The sequence below is a fragment of the Triturus cristatus genome, chromosome 3_1 (genome assembly GCF_964204655.1).
Source record: "Triturus cristatus chromosome 3_1, aTriCri1.1, whole genome shotgun sequence".
Taxonomy (NCBI): Eukaryota; Metazoa; Chordata; class Amphibia; order Caudata; family Salamandridae; genus Triturus; species Triturus cristatus.
The window spans coordinates 381,774,649-381,789,015 of record NC_140583.1 but is presented as its reverse complement, the minus strand read 5'-3'; the positions used below and the strand labels follow the sequence as shown (position 1 = coordinate 381,789,015).

Here is a 14,367-nt window from a genome sequence, read left to right as displayed (position 1 = left end):
CGTCTGATTTCTCACTGCCACTTCTGAACTTGTTTGGCCAATGCCACCTGGAAAGAGTGTTCTTCCATATGATTTTTTATCAATGGGTCCAGGTCTTTGTTCTACAACATGCTTATTAACATGGTGGTCAAAGGTATTTGGACCTTGTCTAAGAGCCCTGCTTTTACAAGTTGGATTCCTCAAGTCAGTAAATGTCCTGCGCCCATATTGACATAAGAACCTCAGAGAGAAAAAAAACAATGAAGCTATTGTTACAAACCTAGCTCTGGGCAGCAGCCAGTTTAAATACGACCGGTCCATTGAATGGCTGAGAATTATTTATTAGATGGCAAGTAAAGTTTTCAGCTTTCACGCAGTGTATGATGGAAATTAAAACATTGCAACAGTTTTCAAACAGCTGTCCCTTCCAGCTCAGTAATAACCTTTTCAGTTTTACACATGCAGAACCATTTCCACAGGCCATGTACTATCGAGAAACGGGCTTAGGGGTTGTTTAAAGCAATAATGTTTTCATGATTTTTTTAACCACTAAATGTAGTACTCAGATTTCAAAATATAAGAAATGCATCACGTTAAAAGTAAAAGAATATTTGAGTTTTTAATTTGCGAATGACCAGTAATATGTATCTGCCAATCCCAGAAATATGGAAATGACTAGGAGACAAATCTGAGCAATAGAAATGTAATATTTGCATTTCTAGATGCGCGTTGAGTGTGACCACCTGATCAATCCAGTGCTAAGGGACGGCTGAGCACTTTAGGGGTGCATAAGCTAATATTAAGTGCAACTAAGAGTATGGGGAACAGTGAAACCCTGCAATCCTGCTTGACAGAGTATGCATCATAGAAAGCTATTCAGAAATCACGTTCACAAAAGGCTTAGGCTTCAATCAGCATGGTTAATGTATAGGTCATTTCACCGTTAAGTACTTTTTAAAGTCAGAGAACAACAACGGGATTAGACATTTGAGTCTACTTTGAGTCGACGTATACAGCGCCAGGTATTAAAAGAGAGTTTATCATAAAAAGATTTCAGTTATTTTGCAGACTTTATAAACAGACTACAAGGAACACTAACCTGCTAGCCTTGTCAGCCATTTTGGAATCAGCCGGCATCTTCAATGTTCTTTGAACCAACAAGATCCTGCTCAGTATGTACAAAAGGGTTTGCTGCCCATACTTCGCATTGCCATTGTTCTCCTCTGGTGCTGGTTTCATTTCTGGCTGTGCTTGCACAGTGCTTAGATACTTGCTGGACATATCAACCACTTTTTGTGAAAATAAGTTATCTGTAGAACTTCCTGCTGCCCCTGGTGAACTGTTGTGCTTCCATCCCGGAAGCATCAGGGATACATGGTTCTCTTTTGATACAAGGCCGTAGGAGACCGGATACTGAAGCCGTAGAAGTTCTAGGTACCGAACACAGAGATTGTCCAGTTCACAATCCACGCCCCAGGGGAGGAAGCAGGACAGGAGTATTCTTGCTATGTCCGTGATCACGTTGACATCAACATTTCCTTCCGGGTTACACTTGTGTTTTTTGGAGCTTTTCATTTTCTTGTGCCTTTTAATGGCAGCAATGTCATCACCAAGCCGAGCTGCACTACTCTCCTTGACTGAGGCATTCATAGAGGTTTGTTTGGCCTGCTGCCCTTCTGCTTGGTACAGAGAACCGGCCGTTTTGTTTCTTTTCAAGGTTAGTGTACGTTTTTCCACGGAACTTTTGAAAGGTTTGAGTGTTTCACAGCTATGGAAGGAGTTAACTCCCTTCAATCCGCAGGTTTGTGAGGAAAGTAAGAGTTCCACGATTTTTTCTATATCAAACAAAACCACATGAAAACCAATGTTGTTCCATTTCATATCTATTGGTAAAAACGTGAAAGGGTTTTGTACGCTTTTAGTAGCCGCCATCTAAAATAAAACAAACAAATGAACATCAGAGATGAAAAAATATTTGGTTTTCAATAAAAGACATTTTTCATTGCAATATTTTCACATTTTATCAGTAAGTGTACAATGCCTACAATTATACAGTTTAGTAGTTTTAAAATATATATTTATTGAGAGGACGTGAAAGGATTAATAACATACAAATGTCTTGTTATGTCAACCTCTCCCTACATGTTTTAATGTTTCATCAAGACAAAAAGTTATCAAAGTTTCATGTGATGTAATCAGTGAAATGCAAATTTAGAATATATCATGGCTGTTGATTCCAGAAGACTTCTCATAAAAGTGTTCAAACCCTAAGGGAAAGCAACAACCTCAAAGCGAGTTTGTAATTGTTAGAAAGTGGAATATTAGTTGCGGAGGACATTGGTCCTCTACAACTAATAACGACACAAACATGTTAGGTTAACCACAAAGTTCACTGAATAAATATGGGCTCAACTCCCTAGAAACGATAGCCCAGTAGCAAAACAATTAAATCACAACAACATTTTAATAAGAACAAATAACAGAAACAATATCATAATACATTCAAGCAACCCAGTGATGTGATTTGTAAAACTAATTAAGTTAAAAAGAGCTGAGAAGCAACATAGCATCTGACCACGGGTTAGGTGCAAAATTAGGCTGCCCAGGATGCACCAGAGGCTGGCTAAGCCTAGTAGGTCAACCTGAGGAAAGAGTTTTAACTTTGCACTTGGGGGCTTATTATCAAGCCAGGCGATAAAATTATCGCCGCTTTAGCGGCAGAAAACTGCAGCTAAAGCGGCGATAATGGGCTTGATGATATGCTCTATGGAATTCCAATTGAAGCCCATGTTAGATGTGAAGGACATCTAACATGGGCTTCAATTGGAATTCCATAGAGCATATCATCAAGCCCATTATCGCCGCTTTAGCGGCAGTTTTCTGCCGCTAAAGCGGCGATAATTTTATCGCCTGGCTTGATAATATGCCCCTTGGTCTATTGTACGCAGGTAGAAATCCTACAGCGTAGCAAGATTCATGACTGTAAATGACAAAGTCCTCTAAAATTCGGAAATGCTTAAGATGAGGTCCCACTGAAACCATTGGTTTTGGCAGGAAAATCTCAGAATGGGAAAATAAAAATGTTGCTTCGGCCAAAGTCCGCTTATCGACCAGAGACCTGAAGTGCTTTCGCTTGTTCAACATTTCTACATTTGGGTCTCTTTTTTGGAGCTCAAAAATCTCATAATGGGAAAAGCTGTGAAGCTTCAGCAGGGCAGGATGCACCCTAGCCAGATACCATTGTTGCAGGGATTCTGCTTATGCGCAGAACTATGCGCAGGAACCCAGGCCCTCAGTGAATTGCGGTGTACCAAAAACTCACCTCAGAACCCAGAACCCCCTATTCGGCCAGCATCAGTGTCCCATTCGTTATCCGAGGTTTAGCTCGGCGGACCCAATGTATAGACAACCCAGAACAAGCGACTTAGTGTATTTCTCAGGAATGGTGGGAATCAGAAACACCTTTTCGTAATTATTCTCGTACCAGTCCACGACAGAATAACCAGAGACACGGGAAAAGTTTAAAGAGTTTATTTTATAAACCTTGTGTCCTAATATGCAGCAGTTTGGCTAACATTAGCAGACAAACGATTAAAATCAAAACCATCAGCATAGTTACAATACCATAGAAAATGAAAGGAGCAATCATACTAAAATGACAGTGGCTCTAGGCCACCTTCCTTCCTCTAACACACTAATAGTATTATTAGACTAATAAAAGGTCTCTAGGCTTGAATGGGGAACCCCATACCGTATAGATCAGCTCAGAGAGTTCACATCACAGGATCAGCTATGCTCTGCTCCTAGGAACACTCTTCTTCCGAATGTGTTGAAAACATGTAACACTGCAATATTAAAAGCATTCTACTTTCAGGTATTTGCAGCTGCGTGCGTGTTATGGCTAAACTAGTGGGCCGATCAACCTGAACTCAACAACATGCACCGTCTAGCGATCCAGACTGTTTCTGTTACACTGTGTACTGACCAAGGTCGCTATTCACTGTTTAAGATGTTAACAACAGACAGTTCTCATATGAAGCAAAGTCGAGTAAGCATTTCTCAATTCTAATAACATGTGACTACAGTGTCGTGTGCAAAAGCAGCAAAAGCAGCAAGATAGCTTTCTAACATATAACGCGGTTATGCTAACTTAGCGTTGTACATAGGTAGATAACGATCATCACCATACCTGTAAGGATCAGCTGAAGTCTACACAGGACCAACCTGATAGGAATGCCTTGGTGCCTAATCCTGCTTCTACGGAGGTCAAAAAATGTCATGCCTAACTTGTTCTTCTTACTAGAGGTCGCCCCTCCCAGAGCCTCAGTGAGTGTCTTGGGAGACCAGAACTCGATCCGACAGAGACCAGCAGCACAGTTCAGTCAGGGTTCACTTGCCACAGCCTAACTGGTCATTTCTATTAAAGGTCTCTTGCAGCTTGTTATGTCACTGTAACCACACATGAGGTCAGACAACTGACCCGTGGAATCCACTTCTCATTCGTGGGGAAAGTGGGTGCAGGTCCAGCACTTCATTTCTCCACACACATCAGGGACAGCAGTTTCTTCCTTTTCTGTTCACCCACAGGTCCAAATATGTTCTGAGAAGCTCAGTGTGACTTGCTACTGTTGTGCAGTGTATTAACCAGCGGTAGGACGATCTCCTCAACACTTGCTAAACAATGGGTTAAATGTTCCCAAGTGCAAACCATTGCCCTTTTTCAGAAAATCTTGTTTGCCTTACTGCAAACTAACCCCAGTGCACCATTCTTAGACTCAAGAAATTAAGATTCCAGAGGTTTTCTCCCCCTGGCAGTAGGTTGTGAACCAACTACGAGTAAGGCCATTGTACTGAGCGGTCTCCTCCTCCCTATCCACACCAAACTAGCTCTGTAAACAACTTCCCTTCCCTTGTGAGTATAGTCATGGTGGCTAAATTGTACCCTAAGATGAAAATGGCATGTCTCATTTTACACTAAATTATGAATGGCCAGGCCTCACATGGGCCCCTTTCAAGTTATTGAAGATCATGTACCCTCCTGAACTGTACTTCCTGAGATAAACTGAGAAGAAACTTGACACCTAGACAATTTTGCCAAAAGTCTGAAGTCATTGTCTCTGCTCTGTTTTCATCCCTAGCCAAGCGTGAAGCAATTGGCACGTAGGACAACTGCAGAAAAACTAATGCTAATTCAGGGCTAAAAAGTTAAACTTTTTAAAAGTCACGTTTCCTGTGGATTTATCAAAAATCCAACTTTACAATTGAATTGGAGTGTATGTAACAGCAGTTGTGTGAACTCTGTACTTATAAAACTAGCACTTTAATTGTACTTTATAGCTTTTCTAATAGAAAGAGCCACAGAACCTATGCAGTGAAAACAGATTTTGTGGGATACTCACTGTAAGAACATGTCAACCTTCAATTTTTACATGTCTTAGTTTTAAATAGCAGACATCCTGATATGAGGGCTGCAGGGTCTATTTAGGACTAACTGACTTAAAATTTAAAAGTAGGTTTTCCTCCTGCCGAAAGGGATATTTTGACAGGTCTCACTGTAGGTTTAAAATCAGCCAAGATCTGTAGGCCTTGAGCCATGTTTAACTGGTCAGCTTGGTAGATGGCATAAAACATGTTATAATCAGAGGTAAACCTTCCTGCCATTGGTGCTTTCCTGAAAAATGTACCATAGTATTAGCGGAAAGTTATATATTCCAACTAAAAGTAAGCCAACTCGGTCACGTTTTAGGGGTTAGAGCATATACAGTGGGTGCTGGATAGCAGTCCCCAGTGTTCAAATAAAAAAAAACAACAGCATCAGTCCACAAAACACTATTGGCAGTGTTTTGGTCAGCTCCATGTCTGTGTTATACTGTAAAGTCAGTTCCTTGAATGGAAATCTACCACCTCAACTGTTTTGGATTTCCCCTCATATCTGCTTCGGAGCATGTGATTAGCTTGAACCCTGAAGTGAGTCCCACACTAGTAAGGTCTCGATTCTTCAGGGACCAAACCACAGAAAAAAACTCCTTCTCAATGACAGTGTTGGTACTGTAGCATTGCTCTCTAGAAAGGACGCACCTACTGATGAAGGCTACTTGTTGGTCCTGACCCTCATCATTTAGCTGTGACAATGCTGCCCCTAAGCCATGATGAGAATCATCTGTCTGAAAAGCAAACTCCTTGCTGAATTCATGTGCCTAGAGGAATGGATAGCAGCCGCTACTGGTGCCAGAGGCTTTCTGATACTCCTCTGTCCAGACTACTTTACTGGTCTGCTTCCTAGTTGTCAGCTCTATCAGAGGGTATAAAATAGTGCTATACCCCTTGACATACCTCCTGTAATGCCAGTCAGACTCAGGACGGATATCACCAGAGCCTGAGTCATTGTGGGCCATGATGGTCTGTATCTTGGGCTGAAGAGGCTATGTATATAACCCGCTTCTCCAACTTGGTGGCCCAGGTACACTCCAGAACTCTGCCCTACCTGGAACTTGCTGACTATCAAAGTCAGGCCTTGTTACAACAGGGCCAACTATAATCATCATATATATTTCCTCTTTTTGGAATCCCCTTTTGAAATATATGTTAATTGATCTAGAATTGATTAAATAAATGCCATAATTTCCATGTAAGGGCTTCCATGAGATGAAAGGGAGCAAGTTTGCTGATCATCTTAAGAATATATATGTATTTAATGACCACTGCCCCTATCTGTGGATTCCTGGAGAGGTTGCTATCCACAAAGATTTCAAGACTGTTAGCAGATATTCTAGGTACAGTTGCAGTGCCCATTTCTGGCACAAGCATAATTGGTTCCAGAGATTCACTCCATTATTTAAGATTACTATCTCTGTTTTCTTTAAAAAATGTATTTCAGTTGGTTAGTAACCATCCAGTCCCAGATAAAATTCATAATATTCTGGAACTCTTGATGTGTGGCCGTTATCCCATCTGAACAGAGGAGTAGGTGGAAAAAAATCTGCATAGTTCTACATTCTACATTCTCTCGTAGGTAACTCCTTTATCAGTGGTCTACACACATCTTAAACAGGTACGGAAACAGAGAGGATCCCTGAGGGACTCCACATATTACTTGAACTGCTGTTGCTAGGAAAAAAGATAGCTGAACTGCTTGAGCTCACTATTTCAAGAAGGATTTTACCCAGTTCAATGGAGATTCCTGGAGTCTAGCGGCCTCCACGCATCTGATCAAAATACCATGGTCTACCATGTCAAAGGCAGCACACCAATATAATAGTACTAATACAGAGGTTACTCTTCAGTTTCCATCCCATCTTAGATCACCCAACACTAAAGTACCACAGATCTCCTATTGCGTGCTGCTCAGAATCCCACTTGTAGAGGATCAAGACAATCAGAGGTCTGCAAGTAATTGCAGATTTCATGAGCTAATTTCTGTTGGGCAAGGGAGCCATGATGTTGGCCAGTAATGTATAAGTACTGTTGGATCATCAACTTGCTTCTCTATCAGTGGAATTCTGATGGAATTTATTTTATCATTTTGGGTGTGAACACTGTATCAAGGACTTATTCAGTAGATCCAACAGGGACTCTTCATTGAAGATATGTTTATTTTTAACATTGCTGAACGGCAGGGATCTAACGGTGAACCTGACATGACTTTATGCATCAAATTTTGTAACTGATCCTCATCTATAAGGTAAAATGAGGGTCAGCAGGAATTTATAGCAGGATGTGCTGCCTTCACTTAGGTCGGATTAGAGCCTGTGCTCTCTTTGATTAGTTTATATTATTTAAAAAAATAAGCAAGGTTTCAGAAATTAAAGTATGTAAAAGGTTAGAATAGCTCTACTGCTAATTTTTTAGTTTCACAATGTTGAACAATTTTCAGAACGAATATCTAAACTAGATCATAGCGTTATGCGATAGGAAGTTCTTACCAGGGATTCAAGACTGAGGGCATACAGAACCTTTCCTTGCTGAAGGGTACAGGGAAGGCATATCCAGCCTTCACTCAGTTTATTTGCTGACTTGCAGACACAGATGCAGCTGCAGTTTCTTTGCTAAACATTGATTCTATTGTTTAGAAAAGACATGCAAGGTGAACCATTTATGAAACCCTAAGTAGTCTCCTTCTTGATGCTAAGGTTAGTTTAGTTAGCCAAAAGAATGGAGGGGTTGGGGACATTAATGTAGGGAATCTTTATGAGACCACCATGAACTTACAATGTTTCTGCCTACTGACAAGTATCATTGCCACTGCCTGTTCATCTTTATAATAGTTGCAATTCATATTGTGAATACTAGGATAGGAGCAGGTTTGGGAATGGGTCACGGAGGAGCGTAGTCTAGAGGCCCGGAACTAGGAGAAGAGACATGCTGATGGCCCCCTGTTATCCCATTCACCACTCCCCACAAGCGTCCCCAGGAACAATCGATCTTAATACCAGAAGTCACGGAGAACCCAACACAAGATGACCAAGCAACTGTGTGCCCCCTTGGTAGAGGAGGTGCAGATGGCTGAAACATCGAACTTTGACCTTGCTGCCACCCTTAAGCTCACTGGACATTCGACATAGTTCCAAATTTTTGGGAATGATCCCCACTAACACAGGCTAATTGTTCCACTGCAGGGTGCCCCTTATGCTACTGTGGGGACACGCAGTGTCAGCTGTAGAGGTGCCAGGGGACCTACTATGTGCTCTGGACTGGAGGAGACTACGCCAGTCCACCTCCAGGGCCTCCCACCCACAATGATTCTTTCTGAGTTGAATATTCTATTACTGAGCACACCACAGTGCCTGACTGTAATTAATATCTCTACTATATGTGCGCTGTCAGGAATAACATAATCTTAAGAGGTGTGAACTCTGCGGTCCTTCTACCCACCTGAGTTACTTTTTCGTTGTGTCCCACTATCTTCTTTTTTCTTTCCAAATTGAGCATGTTTTGGACAAGGGTGACAGATGCTTCATGGAGAGAAGTATGTTGTGGGGAAACGTATGAGATTTGGAGGAGTTGGGGGAGGGATCTTGATGTTTAGGGAAATGTATTCTTTTGTTACTAATGTTTTTTTCCCCTCAGGTGTGGTTTAACAAACTTTCCATTATTGCGATAAGAATGTTCAGAACTGTGGGTTAGGGCCCTAATATGGGGTAACTCTAACGCCTGGCAATCACGACTTGCCAACATACCTGTCCACAACTTACTCACATGGTCTTTCCTGGAATGCTAATGGCCTCTTAGACTGTATCAAACAATCATCCATCTTGCGCTATATAAAAAGATACAAGCTGACTGTAGTTCTATTGCAAGAAACCTACCTGATGGGAACTGACTGCCCCCTTCTTGGCCAATTTGGATAGGATCGAGTGTTTCACTCTGGGCTCTAGAGGGGTAGCTCTCCTACTTCATAGATCCCTTCCACTGATGGTAACTAAGGTATATAACCGATACACAGGGGAGATACTTTGGGATAGAGTGCCACATGGCTGCTAGACAATTTAATTTCATCTCCTGTAATGCCCCTCCACAATTGCTATAGCCTACCTTTCAAAGGGCTGCCCTCCTTGCTGACAACGCTGCCCCCACCTGGTGTGCCTGGTATCCCGCGACACGATCTTACACTCAGCGTTCAGTAGCCCATAACACCGAAGCATAGATTGTGCGCCTACCCTGCCTACCGACGAAAGATCTCCTTACACTGCACTCTATCCAACTTTTCCTGTGTGGTATATCAGACCATGCACCACTCCTAGTGGGATTGGACACTCAGTCCACGATGCTGAGACCGTCTGGCAATTTATTGTATGTTACATGAGGGCCCCTGAGTGTGCCGCCTTCGTAGCAGACGAACTGCAAAACTACTTACAGACTAATGATGGCTCAGTGTCATCAAAGGTGACACTCTGGCCGGCCTACAAGTCCTTCAAAGGAGGACAGCTCAATAGCGAGTTCCGGAAACAAGAAGTGGCTCAGCAAAAACAGGTGACTGACCTTGGAGCTCAAATATGAAACCTGGGATGTCGGGCCTGGCAGCCTGACTCAGGGGAGGCACAGCATCTACTAGTCCTTGCATGCGCTGAACACTGGCAGGTCTCGTTTGAGGAGGCAAAGCAGTGCTCGAGTGTCTCCACTCAAAGAGTCTATGAGTTGGGGGAAAAATCAGGAACAATACTATATCGGTTGGCGTCTCACAGCGTCTCCTCCAGGGTGGTACCAGCTATTCAAGATCAAGCAGGTGGTCTCAGGGAGGAATTACCGGCAATGGCCCAAACATATGCGACATACTCCCAGGTCCTATATGCAGGTCGCCTGGCACGCCCCCTGCAAGTGGAGAACCCCATCCTGCAGGATATCCAATTGCCCTCAATTCCTCACTCTATGGGCCTGGACCTAGATAATCCAGTGGAGGAAGAGTTGGACTCCGCCATATCTAGGTTCCAATCTGGTAGAATCTCTGGGTAGAATGGGTACGCTATCAACTATTGCAGAGATTTCGCTGCATTACCGCACCCAACCTTTTAAAATTTTACACCAAAGCGACACACCGATGTTTCTTTTCTGCCGATTTAGACTGTACAACAATTGTGGTCCTGTCTCCCGACCAGTGTGCCTCCTACCGGCCAATCTCTCTGATCAACATGGACATTAAGATCTTTTCCAAAATCCTGGTGGCTTGTTTGACGTGCACCCCAATATAACTCATTCATCTGGATCAATCAGGGTTTATGCCTGGTTGAAGTACATGTCATTGCATCCGACTAGCACACATGGCCCTCTCCCAAACACAGAAGCTACAGGGTAAACTCGCCATCCTTCTAGTAGACTTCCCCATAGCCTGCGATATACTCTCCTGGAAATTCTTAGAGGGCGTCCAGACTAACCCTGGGCGTAGTGGACGGAGTGGGGCTACGCGGAGTGCCACGGAGTTGAAACAAACTCTGTGAAACTCCACCCGCCTCCCACCCGCCCTAAAAAGTAAAAACTTTAAAAAAAAAAGATTTTGAAGTAAAGAAAAACGCCTTACCTTTGCTGTGGCGTCCCTGGGCTGCCCTCCTCTTCTTCACGCATGCGTGGGTGACCACACATGAGCAGTTTTGACCAAGAACGCGATGAAGAGGAAGAGGGCAGCCGGGGGAGCAGCAGCTAAGGTAAGGCATTTTTCTTTACTTAAATCGCTTTTTAAAAGTTTATACTTATTGTTAATAGGGCAGGTGGGAGGAGGGTGGCGCCCACTCCGCTCCGGAATGTGCAGAGTTTTGCCTACTCTGCATTCTCCGTGAAACGTGGAGTAAGCAAAACTCTGCACACTCCGCGGGCGGAGCAGAGTTCTCTGCCCATGGTTAGTCCAGACACGAGCGGGCCTGTCACCAAGATTTCGAACGATGGTCTGCCTACTCTATCACGGCCCCAGGGCCCAGGTCTGAGTGAACGGCATACTATCTTCTCCCTTCCCGATCCAATGGGGGATGCATCAGGGGTGCCCCTTATCCCCTCTGTTCACTTTAGCTATTGAGCCATTGGCGCTCCTCATAGGCTGCGATGCACAGGTTGGTGGGTTTGGATGAGGAATAGGGTTCGCGGACCGGGTTGCACTCTATGCTGACAATGTTTTGCTGTTTCTCTGGGACCCTCTGAGCTCCAGTTCTCACTGCCTGGAGATTGCTCATCTCCATATTAACCCTGCTAAGTTTCTACTAGTAGAAGTGAAGGGGGCACAGAGGACTGTTGCTGGTGCCCTACTATTCCACAGCAACATAACAAATTTAAATACCTGGGGGTCCACATATCCTATGCCTGGCTTAGAGTCTTCATTTCCAGGGCCTGGCCACTTTTCTAAAACAAGACTTGTACTGCTGGCAGCGGCTGCCACTGAATCCTAGGGAGTGAGGTGCGCTCTTTAAGATTATGGATGGGTGGGAGACTTAGATGACAATGATTGGTGGGAGACTTGTATGGCCTCTAGGGAACTGGCCATCTCTGCGTGTATGATATAGATAAACTACCTCCAAGCAGCCTTCTTATCCTCCTCAATCATATAACAGATGTTCCCTGATGTTTCTTCCCTGTGTACACATTGTCAACAGCCAACTGCTGACCTATTTCACATTGCGTGGGACTGCCCTGGGATGAAGCCCTTTTGGATTGGGATGGAGATGGACATTTCTGTGGTGCTGGTCGCCCCAGCAGCTTTACCCCTAGAGTTGCCTTTTTGGGGCTGGTGGATGAGCTGGGGGATCAACGCGATGAATGACTGTTAGAAGGCCTGGCCTGCCTAGTAGCAAAGCGAGCTGTAGTGTACCTGTGGAGCAGCAAACAACACTCTCATTGTCCATCAGGCATAAGGGGATGGACTGGTACGCACAGCAAGACAAACCCATATATGAGGCTTGTGGTTTTCCTCAAAAACACAATAAAGTGTGGGCGAAATGGTGGGCTTATCATGGTCCATCTGTGTAAGGGGGCTGGTTCCTGCTGATCCAAACAACCACATTCTTCTCCTTCCTTTTCTTTCATGGACAATGCTCGCTGTATCTACAAGGATAATAAAATTGGTAATAAAAAGTTTGGTGAAAAACTAATGTCACCCCACAGTTGTCCCTCTGATTTTCCTGCTAGGCATTTAGAAACTATCCACTGACTCAGGGAGAAATATGTTTAAAGGTATCTATTTCCCTCACTATTGGCAACAAGGGAAGCAGTCGGCACAGAGTATTCAGGGCCGTATAACATAAGTGCCCCATTTGTGCCTGCTTTGTGCACCCATGGGGCACTTTGGTATTAGTGAGTGGTTTGGCTGTTACAGCATCCATGCAAAAGGGTACCTTCTGTTCAATCTGGGCGAGTTGTTTCAGTGAAAATGTTTAGCAACTTTAATGTAGTTGTAAATTAGAACAGTAGTGAGTATTTCTGAGATGGAGATTGAGGAAGTGTTTAAGTACTGGCTCATTAATAGGGATAGATTTTTTTAAGGGATATGCAGAAGCAAAACATTTGTGACTAAAATGAATCATCTTTCCTCTAGGACATGAGAAAGGTACAATGAGTATAGTGAACAATTGGACAGGGAGAGGATAACATTTACAGAAAGTACCTAGGATCCTATACGAGGTCCCAAAATTTGCCTCAGCAAACAGTGCTCTAGCTTCTCTGCACTGACTCCCCATTGAGGCAAGGAGAACATTTAAAACACTCTATGTGGCACATAGAGGGCGTAACACCAAAGAACTCACTATGGGTAATCCTGACCCCTTACTCCCCGAGTAGGGCTTTAAGATACTCTACGGGTTAATTCTTGAAGGTACCTAGAACTCACAAAGCCAGATTGCTTTATCTCATCCCCAACTTTGGAACACCTACCCATAGAATTAAGATGCCTAAACAAATCACAGTTCAGGAAAAGGCTTAAAGCATGTCTATATCCACATTAATAACCCCCCTGTGTTTCACAACTTGTCCTGAAGCAACGCTATGTCTTAGCCAGAGCTGGGAAGCATATGGGTAGCCATGTGCTTTGTAATCCACATAGCATAGCATGGTGTTAATTATAAAACTGTATAGCTCCAGATTAGAATACTTATTTTTTATGGAAATGCAGAAGTGCTATCAAGGAGAAAAGCAATATAATAAGAAACTTTAATATCAAGTAGTTACACCAATAGAGGTTCAAACCAACAAAGGAAGTGTGAGTCTTTGTGATCCCAGGAAGGAAAACACAAAATCCCCCACACTCACAGGTAGAAATTCCACTGTGTGTGAGTGCTATTATTTTTGCAAGAAACAAACTCCTGCTTTGTTTTAAAAACAAAAAGATTTGCAGAGTTGACATGAATTATGGCATGGCTTTAGTGCCCTCAATAAAATCGCCACATTGGTGGCTCCTCTGAAAGCTCAGAGATCCCTACCTGCCTACCTGGTGGGAATCTCTAAATATTGCAGGGAAATGGAAGCCTTAGCCTCTACCAACCATGTAGTTCTCTGGGTTGCCTCCCATACTTAAAATGAGGCTTAATATTTCCATACTAGGTTTAAGAGTCCCTATTTGTGGTTTCTATGAAACTGGCTATGTATAAAGCTCACCATTCTGGCAATAATACATACAGTTAATAGGTGTTGTGCTATGTGAGAATACTTCTTTATGACTCAATGGTGGAGGAAAAGTGAGTCACAGCCTGCAATGAGGACAACAGGTGCTAGAGATCAAGCAGGGCTTCAAGGAAAGTGCAAGCTCCGTGACCGCGAGTAAACTATAACATTCCCTCTAAAATGAATACAGTGACATTTCTTTACAGAATACTGAAGTGAAAGGGCTTCAAGTGTAAGGCGAGAGAATGGGGGGTAAGAAATTGATAACCCAGGGCCTGAAAAAGTATAATTATGTCTTAAAAGTTCAGTAGGTCAGAG

At 43.3% G+C, this 14,367-nt stretch overlaps 1 protein-coding gene across 4 annotated transcripts in view; it reads right to left on the bottom strand.

The window, feature by feature from the left end:
* The window catches only part of WDR72 (WD repeat domain 72), a 1,103,881-nt gene that overhangs the window by 392,608 nt on the left and 696,906 nt on the right, over positions 1-14,367 (bottom strand). For all 4 annotated transcript variants that reach the window (XM_085644161.1, XM_085644164.1, XM_085644162.1 and 1 more), the window contains exon 15: positions 1,079-1,911. In XM_085644161.1, coding sequence (XP_085500287.1) covers positions 1,079-1,911 — 833 coding nt within the window. The remainder of the gene's footprint in view (positions 1-1,078; positions 1,912-14,367) is intronic.